The 21,826-nt window shown below is 38.7% G+C and overlaps 1 protein-coding gene across 2 annotated transcripts; it reads left to right on the top strand.

Moving 5' to 3' along the window:
* Positions 1-6,701: 6,701 nt before the first annotated feature.
* LOC131236983 (monosaccharide-sensing protein 2) lies at positions 6,702-20,959 on the top strand. Of its 2 annotated transcripts, none has more exons than XM_058234582.1 (6): positions 6,702-6,843; positions 8,446-8,569; positions 9,022-9,588; positions 13,509-14,461; positions 16,917-17,104; positions 20,111-20,959. In XM_058234582.1, the coding sequence occupies exons 2-6, from the start codon at positions 8,491-8,493 to the stop codon at positions 20,541-20,543; spliced, it is 2,220 nt and encodes a 739-aa protein (XP_058090565.1). In that variant the 5' UTR covers positions 6,702-6,843; positions 8,446-8,490; the 3' UTR covers positions 20,544-20,959. The 2 variants fall into 2 exon arrangements, with proteins under 2 accessions (XP_058090565.1, XP_058090564.1); XM_058234581.1 differs by having other exon boundaries at positions 6,762-8,063.
* Positions 20,960-21,826: the final 867 nt, after the last annotated feature.

Consider the following 21,826-nt stretch of genomic DNA (forward strand, 5'->3'; position numbering starts at 1 on the left):
AAAAAAATTGAATTCTACGTACAGATCATGGTAGGTCCTACACAACTCAAACATATATGGTATTGTTGGATCATTCAGGGAGATGTCTCGTGATACAGAATTAACCCGATTTGGTGGATTAGACCCATCATTTCCCTTTTGAATGTAGGCTACTCCTTTTAATGCCTCAGATCTAATAGCTAGGGTAATCCGATTAGAATGATTTCTCTATCATAGGCCATGCATTGTAAGCCCACAAAAGGACAACTAAGGAAGATTAACTGAAGAGCAGTCAAATGTTTGACTGTGACTAGCAACAAACCAGACTTTGTTTTTCGCAACCAACTGGAAACAAGCTGAAAATGCAAGTGCCTTTCATTATAGGGAATTTTAACAACGAAATTAATGTATAAATTCAATACTTTTTTCAAAATGCTCTTTCATTAATCAATATTATTATCATTCCATTGCCTTTCATCATAGCAACCGTGCAAGCAAATGGGTTGGTGGCTTAAGTGGGCCTTGCCATGATGTTTATGTAAAATCTAAATTCACCATGAGGTGAGTCGCCCCATGTTAGGCCAGGGGCCAAAAAATTTAGCTCCATATGTGATTCATGTGAGCCACATCATTGGAAATAGTGTGCAGGGGCAACTCTCACCTAAGTATTTGTGTGGAATATAGTGTTTGGAGTGGATTTCATATAGTTATCTCCGTGGCCCGGTTAAAAATCGAAGGCGGATGCCTCTCTTTCAATTATTTCCTTTGATGTGGGCCACCAAAATCACAGGCCAACCCTAAAAAAAATAAAAATAAAAATAAAAAATAAAAAATCTTTTCTCTAATATTATACTAAATATCTAATGGTCAAAGTGGATCTTACCTAAATATTATGGTGGGTTCATCAAAATCAAGATTGGGGTTGTATTCCATTCATTTTTAGTAATAATCTCTCCATAGAGTGAGAGATGGACATTGAAACTTTTTTTTTTTGGAGCCACACCCAAGAAAAAAGTTAGGAGAGAGACATCCACCATTGAATTTTACGAGGCCCACCATGGTGATAATATGAAATCCACTTCAAGCATTAGATGCCACACCAAAATTTTGGCCCAATACCTGAAATTTAGGCTCATCCATGATTTATGTGGGTCATATCAAGGGAAAGCAATTTTGGAAGGTGATGATTGCCTTTACACTGTTTCCTCTCTTGTGGTTCACCTGAATGCTGGATATGAGGTGACACTTGGTAGCGGGGTGAATTTTATATAAATATCATAATGGGGCCCACCTAAGCAATCGACCATTTGCTTGCACCCCACCCTACTGGGCATTAAAGAAACAAAATGAAAGTTTGTGGAATGATAATTATATCAATTAATGAGTAGCTTTTTGTAAACCTTTTTAAAAATGTATTGAAATATAAATTTTATATAGTCTTTTTACAAAATTCCTTTCTTTCAGTAAAGGCACTGATATATAAATTTTAAATTACTTAGGTAGTATTTTCACAAAATTCTGTTCTTTAAAGTACAGGACACAGATTTCCTAGCAAAGCCTCAGGGAGGAAACTTCCTGCCATAGGAAGCTACGTGCGGCTCACTAAGATGTTTACGGAAATCCACGACGTCCATTCATTTTTCCAGACCATTTTAGGACATGGCCCAAAACTGACCCAAATCCAAAACTCAGGTGACCCATCTGACAGAGGATTAAATGTTCATGGTTGAAACATGCGTGGGGCCACATAAGTTTTGAATCAGGCTAATTTTTAATTTTTCCAGTTCATCCTAGTAAGAATGACCTTATGAACGGTGTGAATGCTATATAAACATCATGGAGGACCCCACATAGGTTTCAATGGTAGGAATTTACCTACACATTTTCCTGACGTCCGGCCTATTTGCGTTTTGGATTTGGATCATTTTTGGGCCCATTTCCTAATATGATCTTGCAAAAATGATGAACGTGGTAGATTTACTACAAACATCACGGTGGGCCCCACATAGTTTTCCATCGCAAGAAGTTGCTATTAAAGGCTTTTGCGGGGAACCCGTGTCCTTGTATGCATCCCACCGTAAAATCTTTCTAAAATGGTCCGCTGGCAGACACGCTCTCTCTTTCCCAAAATCCAACAACGCGGTCAGTCTAATATGGTACTCTGGGGAAGTATCGTGTATTATAGGTATGCATTTAGCGTGCGTAAATGGGGTATATACAGCTGGGCTGCGTGACGAAACCATACAAAAATTGATGGAATATCCAGACCATCCAAATGGCATCCATCAAGTAGATGGATGAAGAGGTAATAGCTAATGATGGAAATTCAAGATAAATGTAGCATGATTCGATGATTCAGGTCGATGTTTGAGTTTTTGATCCATCCATTGTAGGGCCCACAATTTCTATTGTTTGGATTGAGATCCATTTACACTTGTCATTGGATCCTTACTCTTGCTTGGGTGGTAGACTCTCATGAGTTTCAACACCCGGTCAAGGGTTCGAGTATCTATAGGTGGTGAAAGCCCACTACGGCGTGAGTGTGTGGTGGTGTGTGTGCGTGTGTATAAAAATAAAATTAAAATAAAAAATAAAAATACACTTGTCACACGTATGTGATCTAGGTAATGAGAGCCTACGGTGAAGGTGCCCGTAGAAAAAAGTCTCAACTTCCTAATAATTTGTGTGGGCCAGAGGTATACTTTTAATCAACACATTCCTTGTTTCTTTTTAAGCACATCCACTGATTTACACAAGAGTGCCCCCATGAACGGCATGTATCTGCCACAGCTCTTGCCATGTTTGGTAGTGTGCTCTTTCTTTTTCTTTTTAAATTTATTTATTTATTTTTTTTTTTTTTCAAAGATAATTATTGTTAGGGCTACACATCCAGCCGACTCAAGTCGAGGTGGGCCAAGATGGGCTTGAATTGTTCGTTCTCTCCTTAAGCTTAAGCTCACCCTCGAGCTTACTATTGGAGCTCGGTTTAACTCATATTTACTCCTCTTAAACTCATGCTCAAACTTACCATTCCAACTCCTGGCCCCAACTTAACTTAATCCAACCTCCAAACATTTTAATTTGTAAATCATAGATTCAAAACCTTTTGAGATTTGGATTTTTTATTCTTCAAACAATTACATAAAAATTCACCATCGAAAGAGAGAGAGTTTGGTGGGTGCGGGCCGTGTGACTGAAATGCTAAGTCAAGTCAATCCATGACTTAGGTGGGCCGCACCACATACAACAGTTAAGAGGGGTTACCCTCCCATTAAAACATTCATAATTATTTTTTGGGCCCACTAAGTTGTGGTTCATGAATTCAGCCCATCTATTATGTGTCCCACTTGGATGAGGGGCCAGACAAAGTTTCAGCCGCATTCAAAACTCAGATAGGCTCCACCAAGTGCTTTTATATATATATTTAGGTATGTCTTCACATGGTTATAGAAGGTATGGCCCACCTGAGTTTTGTACATGGCTGATTTTTGAAATATCCCAAAACTTTAATAGGACCCATTAAATGCACAGTATTGATGTTCAACACACATCATAGAGGAGCCCACTCGACCTCATGGTACCATATCCATATGTGTGTGTGTGTAATAAAACTTTTTGAAAACTCATTTCTTGTAATATAAGCCTAAGGTCTGAATCATTTATGTGATGTAGCACCTCATGAAACTCCAAGGGCCCAAAATTTACCATGATTTAAAACTTTGGTGGGCCATGGCAAAAGATGAAGGTAAATCAAGGCAGGAAACTATTTCATTTTGCCATGGCCAACCGAAGTTTTAAATCAAGGTAAAATTTGGGCCCTTGGGGCTTCATGAGGTGCTGTATCACATGAATGATTCAAATCTTGGGCTCATATTACAAGAGATGAGTTCTCAAAAAGTTTCAACAAGTTCTCATTAGAATTGATGCGTAGGTGAGCATTCTTATATTATTATTCAAGCTCAAGCTAATCAAACTTGGAATTGAGTTTCGAGCTTCGAGCTAAGCCGAGCTTGAATTAACTAAGCTTGGAATCAAGCTTCAAGCTTCAAACCGAGTTGGGTTAAGCTCTACTCTACTCGACTTCGGCTCATTTTCAAACGAGCAAGGCCATATTAAGCTTGGCTCACGTCTAGCCGCTATTCAAGTTGAGTCAAATCCAGCTACATCGAGCCAAGTCGAGTGATTTTTTTTCAAGCTAGCTTTACTTGTGTACAACTTTATTGTCATGGATTGAATGAGTTCTTACTCACGCCTAGTAGTAGGCTCATTAGGTCATGGGCTTGAGTACCCATTATGGTGTGAGTGTGTATGTTAAAAATACCAAGTAGATAGGCTACCTATGGGCTAGCTTGGCTTATTCTTCACAACGAGTGCCACAATCAAAGCATCTTTAGCCCATTTTATATAAAAAATTAGCATAGTAGATGCTTACCTTTTATGTGTTTTTTTTTTTTTTTGAACGGCAAAAAACTTATGTTATGAAAGTAGATTTTTCAGGTACGGAAATAGGATTTTGGACAAAAATACCTCTAGTTTTCAAGTAAAAGCAGTTGAAAAAGTAGGAATATTTTCGTCTTTATTGGTTCATCCGTACGTGTAGAAGTCTAGATTGATAAGATAGGTTTTGTTCGAATCGAAAAAAGGAAGGTAGATGGAAGGTCGCGTCTATAATAAAAAATTACCCCATTTTATATTTTACACCCTCACTACACACTCACACATACCTATACCACACAGCATGGCCCATCATGACCCCTGTTAGTAAGCTTATCATCTGGTGGTTGGAGGAATCCAATGACAATATTTGCATTTTTGTTGGACCATGTTAGTTAATTTACCAGCATATGCCCTTTTTGGAATTAAAATGGTACAGTTGACACTATTTATACTCAATTTTAGGTGAAAATTAGCTCCGGCGGATCCAGCAAAGTGATTATAAACAGCCAATCCAATGAAATAATGATAAATACTTTGATACTCCAGCAAAGTGTGGTAGATAACATGCATGCACGTATATATTATTGAGAAATTGCACGCATGGGATGCAATCAATTCAAACTGCCAAAATTACCAGCACCAGCGTAGATGAATCACAAACAATATGTTAATATTATCCAATGATCTGCTATTTGATTGGACAGTTAAAAATGAAAATTATTCAAATGGTCTTTTTTTCAAATAACAAGTGCCCGTGAATCAGTGGATAGGATGGTTCAAGCAATTTAATTTTTATACCATAGCTTAGCAACAATGTTTTGTACAATTTACTTGGTTTCAAATTTGAGTCAATATTTTTCATGTGTATGATTTGTACGTGTGATTTGTACGTGCCTGTGTATCAAGTGTCAAACGCAACCAGAGTATCAAATAATTTCCTTTAAATAATAGAGGAGAAAAACTTTGATATTTTGGGGAGCTCTTAATGGCTGATACACGTGCATAACAAATTGTACATTCGCGACAAAAACGCTTAACTTAAACGGTTCAGATAGTGCATCCCAGTTTAGATGTATCATCGACCCAAAATTTCCCTCATTTGGCTGCATAAATAGCTGATTTATGGATATTCTTTGGACAGTTAAATGAAAAATAACCAATGTTCCTAATTCAGCTAAAAACTGTCCAAACATCATCAGCTAGTATTGTTCAGCGAGTCGGATCCTGGTTTTCCAACCATGAACTCAATGGGAGCGGGTTAGGTGAGACCCTGGACTACTGTGGGGCCCACTGTGATGTCTGTGACTACATCCACACCGTCCATCCATATTGAAAGCTCATTTTAGGGCACGATCCAAAAAATAAAGTAGTTCCAAATTGGTAGATGGATCATAGTACATGAAATAATGGTGATTGACGGTTAAAAACTTCTTGTGGGGCTATAAAAGCTTTGGATCAAAATGATGTTTGTGTGGTCTCTTCATCCAGGTGTTTGTCACCTTATCATCAGGTTGGATGGAAATTAAACATTCAACCTGTGGTCCACATAAGATTTGAATCAGCTTCATTTTTAGGATGGGCCGGTGTAGATTTAGGGCACATAAATCACTATGAGCCCCACAGGGAGGGGTCCCACCCACCTCGGTGGATCTGGGGTCCCACCAAATCCGCTCCCGAACGGACAGAAATTTTAAAAAAAAGAGAGATACTCCGGTGTATGACTCTTGATACGCAGCACCTAAAATTGGTAGGCCTGGCGTATTTTAAATTAAATCAAACCAACTAAAGCTGTGGGACGTACGGTTGCTAAGTTACAGCCTAAAAATCAGGTTGCTTGTACAATCCTAACCTCTGATCAGCTGCTTATCTAAATAAGATCATTAGATACTTTTCATCTATAACCGTCCAAAAACCGTCTAGTAATCTAACATTTGGATAACCAAATAAAGTGATTGTTACTTCCTAAAACATCATAACCGGTATCTGTAAGTTTCACATTAGCTTATTTGATAATCTGTGGTAATTTTTGGACGGTTACAAATGAAAATGTCCAATGGTCCATTTCAACAACAAGTGTTCATTAATTAAAGTTTGAAAATTTTCAATATCTGGATTTTAAGCTGGAGACAGTAGGATTCACAATCTAAGTCGGTTTTATTTGTGTTAATATATGCCACGTGTACAATTTCTGAGTGCCCGTGCATCAATTGCCATTCGGAGCATGTGTATGATATAACTCCTCCAAAGCAAAATCCTTTTTTAACCTTTCCTTACCGTATTTACAATTATACCATTTCTGTTCTTTCCGCGCATGCCTATAAATACTCTGCAAACTGGCACAGATCACCACAACACAGCCACGTTCTACCTCCGCAGCTTCTGGTCTTTGATCCCATCTCTCATCCTTCCTCTCCTCTCCGTTGACAGGTAGATTTCCAGAAGCAAATAAAATAAAATAAAAATAATAAGAAATTCCAGATTTTTTCAGAGGCTTTCAGATTCTCAGATGCTCCTCAGCGTGTATAAATAGTAGGGATTTCCGACAGCTTCCTACTCTCTCTCAAACGGAAGAAATCGGAAAGAAATCCTTTGAAATATAGGGATTTTGCTGCGGAGACGGGAATTCCGGCCTTTTCAGAGCTTTTCGCGCTTCTGGAGGGCAGGAGCACGAATGTTCCAGAGATCGTAGGGTTTTCCTGGCGAGAACTGGAATTCTTCTGATATTTTGGGGTTTAGAGGCTCTTCTGAGCGGTGGAGATTCGAAGATTTCGAAGATTTTAGGGTTTTTTCTCGGCGAAAATCGAATTCCTTTCTGTTTGTTTATTTTTTTAGTGTTTGGAGTTGGAAATGGGAGGTTATCGTGGTTTTGAGCTGTAGAAATTCGAAGATTCATCGAAGTCTGCAGCTTTTGCTACGTAAACCGGAGATTTTACAGATCTGTAACGGATTCGAGGGCTGTAGGTAGAGATTTTGGAGTTTTTTCGCTTTTTGGAGCAGAAAATTGGTGGATTTCGATATCTCTGGTGGGTTGTGAGGGAAAAAGCAGGTCTGAGCTGTCGAATTCTGGAAATTCGAGAGAGTCTGTATTTGGAGAAGTAAAACGGGGATCAAGATATTACTTGGATTTTCGAGTAGATTTTTTTTTTTTTTTTTTTGATCAGTTCTGCTGATTTTTGGTTTTGGCTTCAAAATCCAAGGTCTTTTGAGATCTCTGATACTTTCGAGTCTGAAACCTGTTGGAATTGAGATCAGAGGTGACTTTTGTTCCGGAAACACAAATCGGAGCTACCTGAAGTTGATAAGCAGCGACTTTTAGCTAATTTTGAGCTTTTTGGATGAGCTTCAGCTGTTATCGGTGACGGGAGTGAGGATTGGGTGGCCGATACTTTTGCAGCAAGCTGTGCAGCTGTCAGAGAGCGGAGTGATAGGATTAGCTCTCTATACTTTCCCACTTTTGTAGTTGGGGAATCATATTACCTTGTCCATCGGTATTTTTCTGGATATGAGGATCCAGTCAATGAGCCAGATTGCAGTACTGTTTTCCGAATGTATTGATGTAAGGATTTCATAGATATTTCGACTTCTTGATATGATCTTCAAATTCGCCATTGCTGAATTGTTGGTCATAATTCTCAGATCTTCAACAGGTATGCAGTTGTGTTTTAGGTAGGATTTAGGGTAGTTGTAGGTTGGTTGCATTTGATGTGTTTGTTTGATGGCCTGAATATATTTTTAGATCAAACAATTTCCTAGTATGTATCTATATGTTTATTCAATACTTTGGATAACAATAGATTCAAGCCAAGAATATTCTTTATCTTGCATCTTCATCTTTGTATTTGGGTGAAACTCGTTGTTTCCTTCTTTGCATGAGCTAGTGGCCTTAGTTTCCTACTTCTCTGTTAGGAGGTTCATCTCCATAAATTTCCATTTAATTGTTGGTTAATGGATCACTATTTTTGTTAGAAATGCACTTTATGGTTGGTGGAGTGGAGTGTTTAACCTCTGATCTTGGATTTTCTTTGGCAGGCTAGTCAGTCAACCGGTAGTAAGAGTATCATTCATCATAAGAAGATGAAAGGTGCCGCGCTTATTGCAATAGCTGCTTCAATTGGTAACTTGTTGCAAGGATGGGATAATGCTACAATAGCAGGTACCTTGGGCTCTCATGGACATAAGAATGTTTTATTCCACTGCTTCCCTCATCTCATTGTTCCATTTAAGTTGGCAATGTGAGAGGGTGATTGAGGGAGCAATCTTGTAGTGGGGCAATCTCTGCCCCTTCCATAGATATCTTGTTTCTGTTTTTTCAATAAAATGTATCATCAATATTCAATAAAATGTTAAACCTATATATGGCTTAAGAATGGCATTCTAAGGGGAAAAACCATTTAATTCCAAAATTTCAAGGCATTTCATGTGTTCGGAAGTGATACATATGCGTTGGACTTGGCCATGGTACTGCTGCTTACTCTCTTTTTTTTTTCTTTTTTTTTTTTTTGATTTTTCCAAAAGGAAAAAAAAAATAAAAACGAGTAAATCAAATCCAGACAGAAAGATTCACACATTTGATATTTCTTATTTTTTTTCTTATTTTTTGTTCAGGGGCTGTCCTTTATATAAAGAAGGAATTTAAACTGGAAAGTGAGCCTACTATAGAAGGATTAATTGTCGCCATGTCACTTATTGGAGCAACGGTTATTACAACTTGCTCTGGGCCGATATCGGATTGGCTTGGCCGGCGCCCTATGCTTATAATCTCTTCAGTTCTCTACTTCATTAGTGGTCTGGTGATGATTTGGTCTCCCAATGTTTATGTGCTCCTCTTGGCAAGGCTTATAGATGGATTTGGAATTGGTTTGGCTGTGACACTTGTTCCTGTTTACATATCTGAGACGGCCCCATCTGATATAAGAGGATTGTTGAATACCCTTCCGCAGTTCAGTGGTTCTGGTGGAATGTTTCTTTCATACTGTATGGTTTTTGGGATGTCATTGATGGACTCACCGAGCTGGAGATTGATGCTTGGAGTTCTCTCTATTCCCTCTCTTCTATACTTTTTCTTAACAATATTCTTTTTGCCGGAGTCCCCAAGGTGGCTTGTAAGTAAAGGGCGGATGCTGGAGGCAAAACAGGTTTTGCAGAGGCTGCGGGGCAGGGAAGATGTCTCAGGTCTGTAATTCTGTTGGAAAGTTTCAATTTTTTTTTGTTTTTTTAATTTCTAAACAAATACTGATTATTCTTTGTTACAAGTTATGTTATGTCTGTCGCTTGGAGGTTAATATATTTTCATTGAGCAGAGTGGCCATTAGCTGGCTCTTTCCTGCATTGAGTGTTCTTGCCAATTTGAGCTAATTTGATGCACTTTGCCATTCCACCAATTGCATAATGGGGTCTTCCCCCTGCTTGAACAAAATCCTATTTCAAATTGAAAGTCTGTGTCATACGATGTCAATATTCACTCGATTCCAAATTTCTAGTAGTACTGAAGTCTCATGACTTTCTAACTTGGCTGTTTCCTTGGGCGCCTTCTGTCGGTAGCATTTCTAAATTATCTGATGTCAATATGGTTCTTGGAGATCTCTACGATATTGTTTTATTTCTTTCCATGGGGCCAGCCGAAACATAAAGAACTTGTTTGCATAAATGTTCATAACCAGTCTGAATAAGTATGCTATTTCTCTGAGGCGTAAATGTCTTGACATTCCCTCATGTGGAATCACTCACATTGTAATAAAATTTGATCTTTCACCAGTCAGTGAACTGCGACCTCGGGGTATAAGATCCCTAGAAGGAAGACGAAGATTTGTTATACCATATTGACTGGTTAACTTTGGTATTGATTATGTATCTGGATTAGATTGGAGCTGTATTGGCATATCACATTGAGTTCTCTGTTTTGATCTTGGACTCGTTTCGTTTCGGGATACTTTCTTTTACATTTTATCGTACACAACAAAGTTAAATTTAGAACATGGAAAGAAAGTGACTATCATGCACGGCTCCGCATGGGCCTATTCCAATGATTCATGTTGTTATGCAGCTTATGCTATTTAGGATCTCATACTTTCATTTGCTTGAGCGTTTATTTCTTGTTTAATTTTAGAAAGTGCAGATATTGACATTTTATGTAGATTTTATTTGATGATGATAAAAAGGAAAATAGATGTTTTACTTGCCTGTTGTAACTCTCATTAAGATTGCAAGCCAGATTTCATATCCAGTAGTATTTTATAGAACATTTTAACATTCCAGAATGAATGCAATTGGAAACATACCATTTTCTACCTCCCATCTGTTGGTAACTTTGGGGGACACCATGTAATCATCTAGTCATGACTTATGCTTCGCTCAGCCTCTCGGGGCATTCCTTTATGCTATTCAAGCCTGTTAATGAGACAACCACATGAATAATAAAAATTATCAGATTCTCAGGGCAACAATTATATTATAAACTCATTTTTCACCAAAAAAATAATAAAAAATAAAAATTATAAACTCAATTTAACTATTCTAGTTCAGTATGATGGTTTATCTAAGCTTCCTATTTTCTTATTAGAATCATGGTGCGCTGTAAAGGCCGTTATGTAAAGGTAACGATGGCAATTGTTACATGTTACAGGGTCGTAAAGGCCGTAACGACTATTATGGAAAAAATAGGCTGTAAAGGCCGTTACAGCCTCTGTAATGGCCCGTTATGCCTCCCGTAAAGGCCACAGCAGGTCCATAATGTACCACTATGGGGTCAATACAAGTTTTCAGATTTTTATTTTTTTTTCCAATAATTAAAAAAAGAGATTGTAACAGCCTTTACGGCCCCCGTAATGGCCATTATACCCCGTATCGTAAAGGTAACGGAAATGATTGTTATGGCCATCATTACTGTTACGGAATACCTTAATTAGAATTCAACAAGAACCCTTTTGTGGTTGTATTCATTGATCAACGTGGCCCTTCTTCCATAATATATCTATGCACAGGTAGTGCTGATATTTCTCACATTTTCGATCCGGTGAGCATTTTTTAATAAAAGATTATAAAATTATTATTTGTTTTCAAAATTTCCCTTCAACCAGCTATCAATTAAGACTAATTTCGAAGTATTTAGGAGTGTTTGATGAAATGATCATCACATACCCTCTAAATGTTTGCATTCAATTTGAATATAGTTACATTAGTTACAGTGCATAGCTTAGGAAACCTTTAACCATTTTCCCAATGTTTCCCCATGTTTCCCAAAAAGTGCGATAAATTATCTGATACAAATGATATATCCTATGCGATAATCGATACGTATCTGTATCCTGAGGATGCGATACGTAACGCAATACCGAAATATCGAACAATGATGAGCATGATGGAATTGCTTCATGCTTGAGGGAACTTATATCTTGAGAGGTATAAATGGGTTTGGAACAAGGTATTCCGTAACGGCCACCACCGTTATCTTTACAATACATGTTGTAATGGCCGTTATGGTCTCTCTTTTTTTTTAATTGAAAAAGAAAACCTAAAAAACCCGTATCTGCCCTGTAACGGATAGTAACAAGGCCGGTATGGCCTTTATGGGAGTCGTAATGGCAGTTGCATGTTATTTTTCCATAACAGCCGTTACAACCCCGTAATGTGTAATGATTGTCAGCATTACCTTTACATAACAGCCTTTACGGCCCCGTAACGGCCGTTATGGCACACCATGGTTCGGAACCTTCACAAATCCGGAGCCTATACAGTGAGATCTTTCTACTTGGCACTTCAAGCTCCAGGTTTGCCTCAAGCCGGTGACCTGATTCAGAAAATTTGGAGATATGGGTGGTATGGCTTTCAGGTGGCTAGCAGTTAAGATCAAGATCCTCACCATTGACAAATTGGGGAACAGACAGATGATCATGCAATGATCACGTGGCATTTTGCAAGGAAAGGAACGAAGAGAAGGACGAGCTGGCACTTGGTCTCATCCTTTTTCTATTAATGGTTGATTTAGCTGGAGCACAATAGCAGGATCAAATTCATTGAAGTCCAAGATTGGGCTCATGGATTTGGCAATATATCTTAATTAATTTAAGAAAATAAATATTCTATAAGCAAATAAATCAGTGAGTACAGGAAGAAGATAATGATATTTAACAAATATTCAAACTTCTATTTGTTAATTGAACTTGAGAGAGAGGGAAAAATAAAAGAAACCTAATAATTGTCTTTTGCATAAAGTGGTTCTACTTCTGTAATTCTGTAAAAAACAAAGTTGCTTTATTTTTAAAGTGGTTTTACCTTTATCTTTCTTTATACACAGAATCCAGTTAAGAAGTATTTGGTGAGAGGATTCTATCTATTTAACCATTTTACAGTCAGATTTGAGTTTTGATGGTATTCGTCTGGGAGATATCCTGGCTTGTCACCTAAGATTCTATATGCATGTTAATGTTGGGAAGTTGAGATCCTTTGACACACCATGTCTCTGCTTCATAGAATCCCTCTACGTCGCTTCCAGGTGATTTTTTTCTTATTTGACGGAAACTTCAATAGGGATGGAAAATAAGTGCAAATGTGCTCAATCCAGAACTGTCCAATTATTTTGTCAAAATAGTTCCTTCACTAATTTGCATCAAGAAAGCTGAAAGATCAAAAGCAAGAATAATTTCCTTCATGTTACAGATATCCTAAGTAGTAATACCACTTGTGATAGTGTAGAATAACAGTACAATTCACTATATGAGTTATTCCTGTAGATAGGTACTCATTTATGCCAGCAATGAATTCTATAAGAACAATTTTGAAAGATACGATTCGAATAGGACACTTTTAACACTAAAATGTTAAGGAACTTGTCTGTTTGACACCTCCATAACAATTTAGCTTGCTGCTAGCATGTGGCTATAAAAGTTTTTTTTTTTTTTTGTTTGTTTGTATTTTTTTATTACATTCTTGTGTGGGAAATAATGTATTCCAGGGACTGAAGAATTATAAATGTTCTTCAGTTGAAATAAAAATTTCTCAAAATGAGCTTCACTCTTTTCTTTCTACATACTGTTAGTGATGTCTTTACCTCTCTAATGCATCGCACATGGTACTGATTGACCCTTGATCTACAGGGGAAATGGCTTTGTTGGTTGAGGGCCTGGGAGTTGGGGGTGAAACATCTATTGAAGAGTACATAATTGGCCCAGCCAATGATCTGGCTGATGACCAGGACCCAACTGCTGAGAAGGACAAGATCATGCTTTATGGTCCTGAAGAAGGCCTCTCCTGGGTTGCAAGACCCGTCACTGGACAAAGTACTCTTGGTCTTGTGTCCCGCCATGGAAGTATGGAAAGTCAGAATGTGCCCCTTATGGATCCAATGGTCACCCTCTTTGGTAGCGTCCACGAGAAGCTCCCTGAGATGGGAAGCATGCGAAGCACACTCTTTCCGAACTTTGGCAGCATGTTCAGCATGGCAGGGCAGCCCACCAAAAATGAAGAGTGGGATGAGGAGAGTCTCCCGAGAGAGGGTGAGGACTATGCATCTGACGCTGCGGGAGATGATTCCGATGACAACTTGCAGAGCCCCCTACTCTCACGGCAAACAACGAGCATGGAGAAGGATATGGTCCCACCGTCGCAGGCAGCTCATGGGAGTGTATTGAGCATGAGACGCCACAGCAGTCTCATGCAAGGGAATGCTGGGGAGGCAGTTAGCAGTACAGGTATTGGTGGTGGGTGGCAGCTGGCATGGAAATGGTCTGAGAGAGAAGGGGAAGATGGGAAGAAGGAAGGAGGGTTTAAGAGAATTTATTTGCACCAGGAGGGTGTCCCTGGGTCCCGCCGTGGGTCTATCGTTTCGCTTCCTGGGGGTGATGTCCCTGTAGAGGGTGAGTTCATCCAGGCTGCTGCTTTGGTGAGCCAGCCTGCATTATACTCCAAGGAGCTCATGGAGCAACATCCAGTCGGACCCGCTATGGTCCACCCATCTGAAACCATCAAAGGGCCAAGTTGGGCCAGTCTTTTGGAACCAGGAGTGAAGCATGCATTGATCGTTGGGATTGGGATTCAAATTCTTGAGCAGGTAGGAAATAGGTCATGTTAAAAGAGTTCTTTAGTCTTTCAGGTGTTGTTTTCATGGAAGCTAAAGTCAGTAGATTGTGTTGGGCTGTTTCTAGCATATGGTGGCTGATTGAGTTGTTGAAATTATGTTTAGCTTCCGTAGTGAAATTTTGTTTCCCTTGTATTTGTTTTGATTTTTTTTTTGAACATTAAATCATTTCCCCCTTTTTCTAAAGTTTCAGCTCTATATTCTGTCCATTAATTGTCTTTGAGCCCATATATCTCTCTTTTCAAATGTGATAAATCTTTGCTGTTCTCCCTCTGTTTATATATTATTTTTCTGCTGCACAATTATGCTTTTAATCAAATATCATGTATATCTGTTTGCTGTAATTTAGAATATTCTTTCCATTATATATAATTCCCTTCCTGCATTTATGTAAAAATTGAACAGAGACCAATCTATGTTGGTAGGCTGATTCAGTGCTGATTAGTCATTTGAGCTCGTGCTCTGAAATCATTGCTTCTCTGTTGAAGAGTTTGAATTAATTCGTGTGTGTGTGTGTGTGTATATTTATATTTATATTTATATTTATTTCATTTGAAGTCTTTGAGTAGATATTTAGTAGCTGTTCTGATCCTATGAATCACTCCTTTGATTTCTTTTGTGTTGATTTATTTTACTTTCTTCATCAGAAGTTTTACTTTGAAATAAAGAATTCCAGTCTTTAAGAACATGCTTCTTTCAAATCCAACTCATTTCCCCTTCTTATTCATTGCATGTTATTCTTGACATGTATATGATTTTTATTCCATACAATTCATTTGCAATTTGCATCAGAATGTAAAGACGCACACAAATGCTCTCTTGGGAACCAGTTCTCATGAGAACTTTGTGAGAACTTTCAATATGTGATGTGGGCATAAAATCCGGATAGTCCACTAGACGAGTTACCTTGTGAAATCCCCAGGGCTAACTTTTTGACCCGAGCCAAAAATCTGGAGGGCCATAGCAAAGTGGAAACCCCCAGGCCCTTGATTTGTTTCCGCTTTGCTATGGCTCACCAGATTTTTGGATCAGGCCAAGAAGTTAGCCGTAGGGGTTTTATAAGGCTATTCAGCTAGTGGGCCATCCGGATTTTGTGCCCACATCACGTGTTAGAAGTTCTCACGAAGTTCGCATTAGAACCGGTTCCCCGGAGAGCAATTTCCAACCCCTTGAATAGGTTGGCCCAACCACGAGGATCGCCTAGTTCAAAAATCAGCCTCATTTGCTCATTGGGTAGACCACAACATAGGAAACAATTTCTAGCCATTGATAAATAGCACATTACAAGTGTGGTCCACTTGAAAAGTGGATGTGGCTGGTTTTTGCTGAAGGCAATCCTCATGATAGGGCCAACCTATTAGACGGGTTGGATGTTGGACACGCATCACAGGTTGGAAGTTATCTGCTGGGTGGACTGTAATTTATAGTTCAATCAGTTGGACTTGAGAACTACACACACACACGCAACCCCCTTGATAATGAGACAGTGGGTCCAATCTGCAGGCTTTCACCTGGTTTGTGAATAATTCAACTCCGATTTTGATAGTCTGCTCTATTGAGGCATCCCACGCCCTCTGGTTCCAAAAGGGGTTACCAGTTGAGCTACCAACAATATTCAACTTTCATGGACCTTGGGGTTGGAGGGTGGGGAAGGGGGTGGATGGTGCAGAAATCATCAATTGTCACCCTCTTTTCAGATGAGACACTTCTTCAACTCCTTAATTTTCCCAATCATCAACTGTCTCCCTCAAATTGCAGAGTTTTAGACATTTAATCACTTGTACGTGTTTTTTCCCAAAAGTATGGAGTTTTGCTAACTTATCTAGATCACTTGTTTGTTTCACACCACTCTCAATGGACCATGTACCGTAACTATCTTCAATAGGATGGCCTGATAACTGAACCATGGTCCTCACTACTTGTCAGATTTGTACACCTTTGTATTCTGTGAAAAGGCATGATTAGATCATATAATTCCTCCCTTTTTAGGTTCCTACGCCATAGATTTTGAGCTACTGCATTTTTTTTTTTCATCTGGAAACCTTTTGTATGTTTGCAAGTTGAAATCATCTGTTCTATGTTCTGTTCTTTCTAAGTGGACCTCTTCTACTTTTGTTAGATGCATTGGGTAGTATGTTAGGCTCTTTGTTTGAGCATCTTGTTTTCTTCTTTGGTCTGCTTTCTCCTTTCTGTATTGGATCAATTTTTGACACAGTTACTGTGCTGTTTACACTCTACAGAAGGATTTCACCTCTAGTAATCTTTTAGGGTGTGTTTGGTTGCACAAGATATAATGAAATATCATGACATTTTGTACCAAACAGACTGATTCATCATGAAATTTCACGACATTTGATGCAACCAAACGCCCCCTTAAGTGATTTATAGTGATAAGTGAATGACATGCTTATATTACCTTGCTTTACAGTTTGCTGGCATAAATGGTGTTCTTTACTACACCCCTCAAATTCTTGAGCAAGCAGGTGTTGAAGTTCTTCTTGCAAACTTCGGTATCAGTTCAGATTCGTCGTCGCTCCTTATCAGTGCTGTCACGACCTTGTTGATGCTTCCTTGTATAGCTGTTGCCATGAGGCTCATGGATGTCTCTGGTAGAAGGTAATCTCTCTCTCTCTCTCTCTAGGCTGTGTTTGGATGCACAAGTGAACTGATTTGTTAACAATTTAATCAAAGGGTAAAAGACAAATTTCTTCTACTTGCAGTTACATTCCTTTTAAGTCCAACGTGAAAGTAATGATATGGCAATTTGGAGCGCACACCTGAATGCTAAGGAAATTATGATATGGTCATTTCCGCTTTATTTGACTTATAATTGCAATTCAATTCTATGTTGCATCCTAACATGCCCTTAGTTCTTCTTGCCATTGAAACATTCAAGAAGAGAGTAGATTGACTAGAAACGACAAAAAAAGCCTCTCAATCTTTCAAGAGCCTCAAGAATTTGGAATTTAAGTACCTCTGCATATTAAGATTGTTTAATTCCGAGAATGCCCTCTTTTGTTGCAACAACAATGCGAAGGTCCACCTTGGAGTTCTTGTTGAGAAAACTCCAATCTTTTTATGTCTACTTTCCATAGTGGCATGAGTGGTTGGAAGGCATACAATAACTTGGGTCCAGCATGGTTTCAATTAGAGGTTTCAGAGGGCAACGAGCCTGGAGACAGAAACTAGTACAGGTAGTCCCAGCTTGATCCGACTTGGTCTGGTGTCGGAGTGTGGTTTGTTTTGTTGCCAACCGAAACTGAGTCAACTTGGTTTAAGATGATAGTTTTAAAATGGCAATGGAGTTTTATTAAAACCACTCAGAAGAGAGAAAGGAAAACAACAACAACAATAGAAACAACAAGGGATGATGAAGGATCATCCCAAAGCAGCCAAAGCAAAATCCAATATACACGTTCCAAGAACCATAATATCTTCCCTTTGACAGCCCTTTCAAATGGGGCACCCCCAAGGTGCAATTATACCAAAAAAGGGCTTCGATTGACCCCGTGCATTAAAGATATAAGGGATGAGGCTTTCGATCAAGAAACCTGGCACTCCCGAGTGCTTGGTGTGTAGATACGATCGGAGAAAAAAAATAAAATAAAGAGATTGGATTGCCCTACCCCATCAAAACATTGAACTAGCAACAAATCTAAAAGAAACATTTGATGATCAATTATGAACATCAAAATGTTCAGATCAGATTAAAATACAATGGATTCACGGATAAATATAGATAGATGTAAAAATTTGTGGACCCTCCCTATTTTTGTTTTGATCTTTTTTTTTTTTTTTGTCATTATCTTAAGAAGATACAACCTGACCTCTAGCCCTATGGAAAACTGCCTTGGGTGACTCCATGAAAATGTTGAAAACTCTGTTATTTCACTCCATCCACATTGACCAAATCACAGCAACAAGAACTTACTGCCAAAGGATATGTTTTTTTTATAGATGGGTTTCAGAGGATATTTAGAACTGTAGTTCTCAGAGTCACTTCATGTCATGGTTTTTAGATTCGGCAGCCCGACTGAGTTCAAGTCGTTAAGTCCATTCTTCCCATGGAGACATGCTGCTGGAATGAGAAATTTCCAAACCCCTCTTTATTTGGCAAAACTGCTTATGGATGGTCATATGCTTTCGACTCATGGAACGAACAGCCTCTTTGCCTCTTGACAGTCAAGGGTGTTTTGGTGTGATTAGAGAGACTTCCTACTCAAATAAAAAAAGGGAAGTTCAAAGGCAAATAGCTGAAGTGGGATTTGGAATCCTACTCTGGTAATGTGGCTGGGAATCGAATCTGTTCATTTGGTGGGCTTTCTGTGTAAATCTTGTGTCCTCAAGACCGGACAGTCAAGTTATTGGGTGGAGAGTTAGAAAGGATTGATTAACACTCACATTCTGCTTACATGTGTGGCCAAACTGATGACCAGGCAGCCATGATTTTCAGGACACAATTCACACAAATGGTGCAGTACTTCACAAACGGCCTGTATCTCACACCAGTGTTTTAAAGTATCTTACACCAGTTTTAAACAGCATGTAGCGTATAGTGTAGGCATTTGGTCTTCTATAGCGTGTAGTGTAAGTTACATAGCATATAGTGTAAGCTACATGGTACCTAATCTTTTTTAATTAAAATACTAGAAAAATATGATAAAATTTACAAAATGCATATTTCCTATGAGTGTTTGACTGCGAATCTAGATTGTCAACTGCATATTTCCATGCAAAATCTGTCTCTTTGCCTTACGACATCTTTAAGTGTGACCTCTTTTTTTTAATTTATTGAAACATCACAAGTTCACAATATAGACGACAACATAGCGTAAGCTACATGGTACCTAATCTTTTTTAATTAAAATAATAGAGAAATATGATAAAATTTACAAAATCCATATTTCCTATGAGTGTTTGACTGCGAATCTGGATCATCAACTGCATATTTCCATGCAAAATCTGTCTCTTTGCCTTAAGACATCTTTAAGTGTGACCTCTTTTTATTTATTTATTGAAACATCACAAGTTCACAATATAGACGACAATTTGGATGGTCTGGATTGATCCAAGTGCTCTATTCACGATATGGAGCACAATTTAGATGGGTCCAAATTGATCTAGTGTAGTGCCTCCTGTGATGGGGATGAGTCACCACCATTTAAAAATAGGTGTTGAACTAGCATAGAAGAAAAACTAAGAAAAAAAAGAAAAGGAGATTTCAAGTAGCATACGCTACCTGTGGTATATTGTACACTATACTACATGTAGTGTACACTACATGCTCTGTAGCTTACACTACATGCCCGTAGCTTACGCTACCTACATACGCTACGTAGCGTTTTAACTACACTAGGCTACATAGTGTACGCTACGCTACAATGCTACTGAAAACAGTCTCACACATACATAGCAAGACTGGGATTCTGATCCTATTGTTGCATTAGCCTTAGCAGGCTCATTCTAGAAGCTCAGGGTGGTTTTGTGTGGATTCTCTTGGAAAGGTGAATCCACCAAACGTTTCCTCAAAACATCAAATTCGAATTGCTCGCAACATCAGATCTTTTCTTTCCATTTGTTTTGCTTTGATCACATTACTGTTTTGTTCTTTTCCTTATGCAGGCGGCTGCTGCTCACCACAATCCCCGTCTTGATAGTTACACTGATCATATTAGTCATATCCAACCTTGTGACCATGAACTCTGTTGTGCATGCTATACTTTCCACAGTCAGTGTTGTAGTCTACTTCTGCTGCTTCGTCATGGGCTTCGGACCAATCCCCAACATCCTCTGCTCAGAGATCTTCCCCACTCGCGTCCGAGGCATCTGCATTGCCATCTGTGCCCTTACAATGTGGATCGGGGACATCATTGTCACTTACACGTTACCCGTCATGCTCACTTCAATCGGGCTCGCTGGCGTTTTCGGAATCTATGCTGCTGTATGTGTCATCGCTTGGGTGTTTGTGTTCTTGAAGGTTCCGGAAACTAAGGGCATGCCCCTCGAAGTCATCTCTGAGTTCTTCTCCGTCGGTGCAAAGGCAGCCCGAAACTGATGCAAAATGTATGAGAATAGTTGGAGTTGTATTATGGCGGCTAAATAGCTTTGGGAAGTGTTTGGAATTTCAAGGTTGGTGAGGTTTGAAAGGGAGGTTAGCTGAAGAAGCTGTGGGATTAAAGAGTTTCAATTGAGAGATTGTTCTTTTTCTTTGAGGTGTTTGAAAGCAGAGAACTTCCATTTCGTATCAGTCTTTTGGTTTTGGCTCACCTCTTTCACTTTTTTTTTTTTTTTTTTTTGAAGGATCCTCTCTTTTACTATTTCTGTGGGTAAGTACCAATTACATGATACTCTTGGGACTTTGGTGGTTTGTGGGACCATGCTAATGTGTGGCTGTCCACTATACACACGGCATACGTGCACTCCAATGTAGATTGTTGAAATTATGGGCCCTGGTTGACTGTTCTTTTTTCATCCTTGCCATTTGATGACCGCGAATTGGACAATCAGGATCAAATCATCCAACCGTGTCTGTAATTTGGATGATCTGTAACAGTGGGCATGTATGTCTTGTGTAGTGTTTAAAATAGCCGATAGCGTTTAGCATGTTCACCTCTCCGAAGCGTGAGGGGTATGCTACATGGAGTGTCGTGTGAATTGTACTATACTTCTAGATTTTTAATTAAGTTTGCACTAATTTAATGATATTTTACACCGAATGAGACTGATTAATAATGAAATTTAACAGTATTTCAAGATCTTTGGTGCAATCAAACACAATATAAAGTAATAGGAAAGGGCAACCATTAATAAGCAGAAAGGTAAAGAAAGAGCTAGGAAACTTATTTAATACTGCTACTTGTATTATTTTACTGAAGTATTGAAAATATTTATTAATTTTTATTGAAAGTAGAAAAATATAATAAATCATTAAAAACGTTAATATTACTTGTAAAGTGAGTTACATACACTAGTCTATGTAGCATGTAGCGGATGCAAATGATCATGTAACATGAGCTATTTTCATGAGGTCATAGTGTTAAGGATAAGCTACGCCACTTTTGTGTAAGTTACAAGCTATGACGCTGTTGGAAACATTGGTCGTAACTGCATTGGATGTGTTTGTCATTCTTGTAAAGGGCTTCAATTTCTTGGTTAGTGGATAATTCCTGAACAGGGTTTTAATATACTGATGGTTCCTGCACACGTGTATACTCAACTCTTCTGGAGTCACTCATCCGTCGCTAAAATATATAAGCTTGGGAGTTCACACGAGTATATTATCCCAAGCCATTTAAAAATGCAGCCATCACTTGTGCATGATCAAAGCTGTCCATCAGG

This window comes from Magnolia sinica, chromosome 2 (genome assembly GCF_029962835.1).
Source record: "Magnolia sinica isolate HGM2019 chromosome 2, MsV1, whole genome shotgun sequence".
NCBI lineage: Eukaryota > Viridiplantae > Streptophyta > Magnoliopsida > Magnoliales > Magnoliaceae > Magnolia > Magnolia sinica.

Excerpts from the sequence above, each read along its gene's own strand:
- LOC131236983 (XM_058234582.1), top strand. The coding sequence starts at position 8,491 with ATGAAAGGTGCCGCGCTTATTGCAATAGCTGCTTCAATTGGTAACTTG. Across the intron at positions 9,589-13,508 it reads GGGCAGGGAAGATGTCTCAG|GGGAAATGGCTTTGTTGGTT; the intron begins GTCTGTAATTCT and ends CTTGATCTACAG. Across the intron at positions 17,105-20,110 it reads ATGGATGTCTCTGGTAGAAG|GCGGCTGCTGCTCACCACAA; the intron begins GTAATCTCTCTC and ends TTCCTTATGCAG.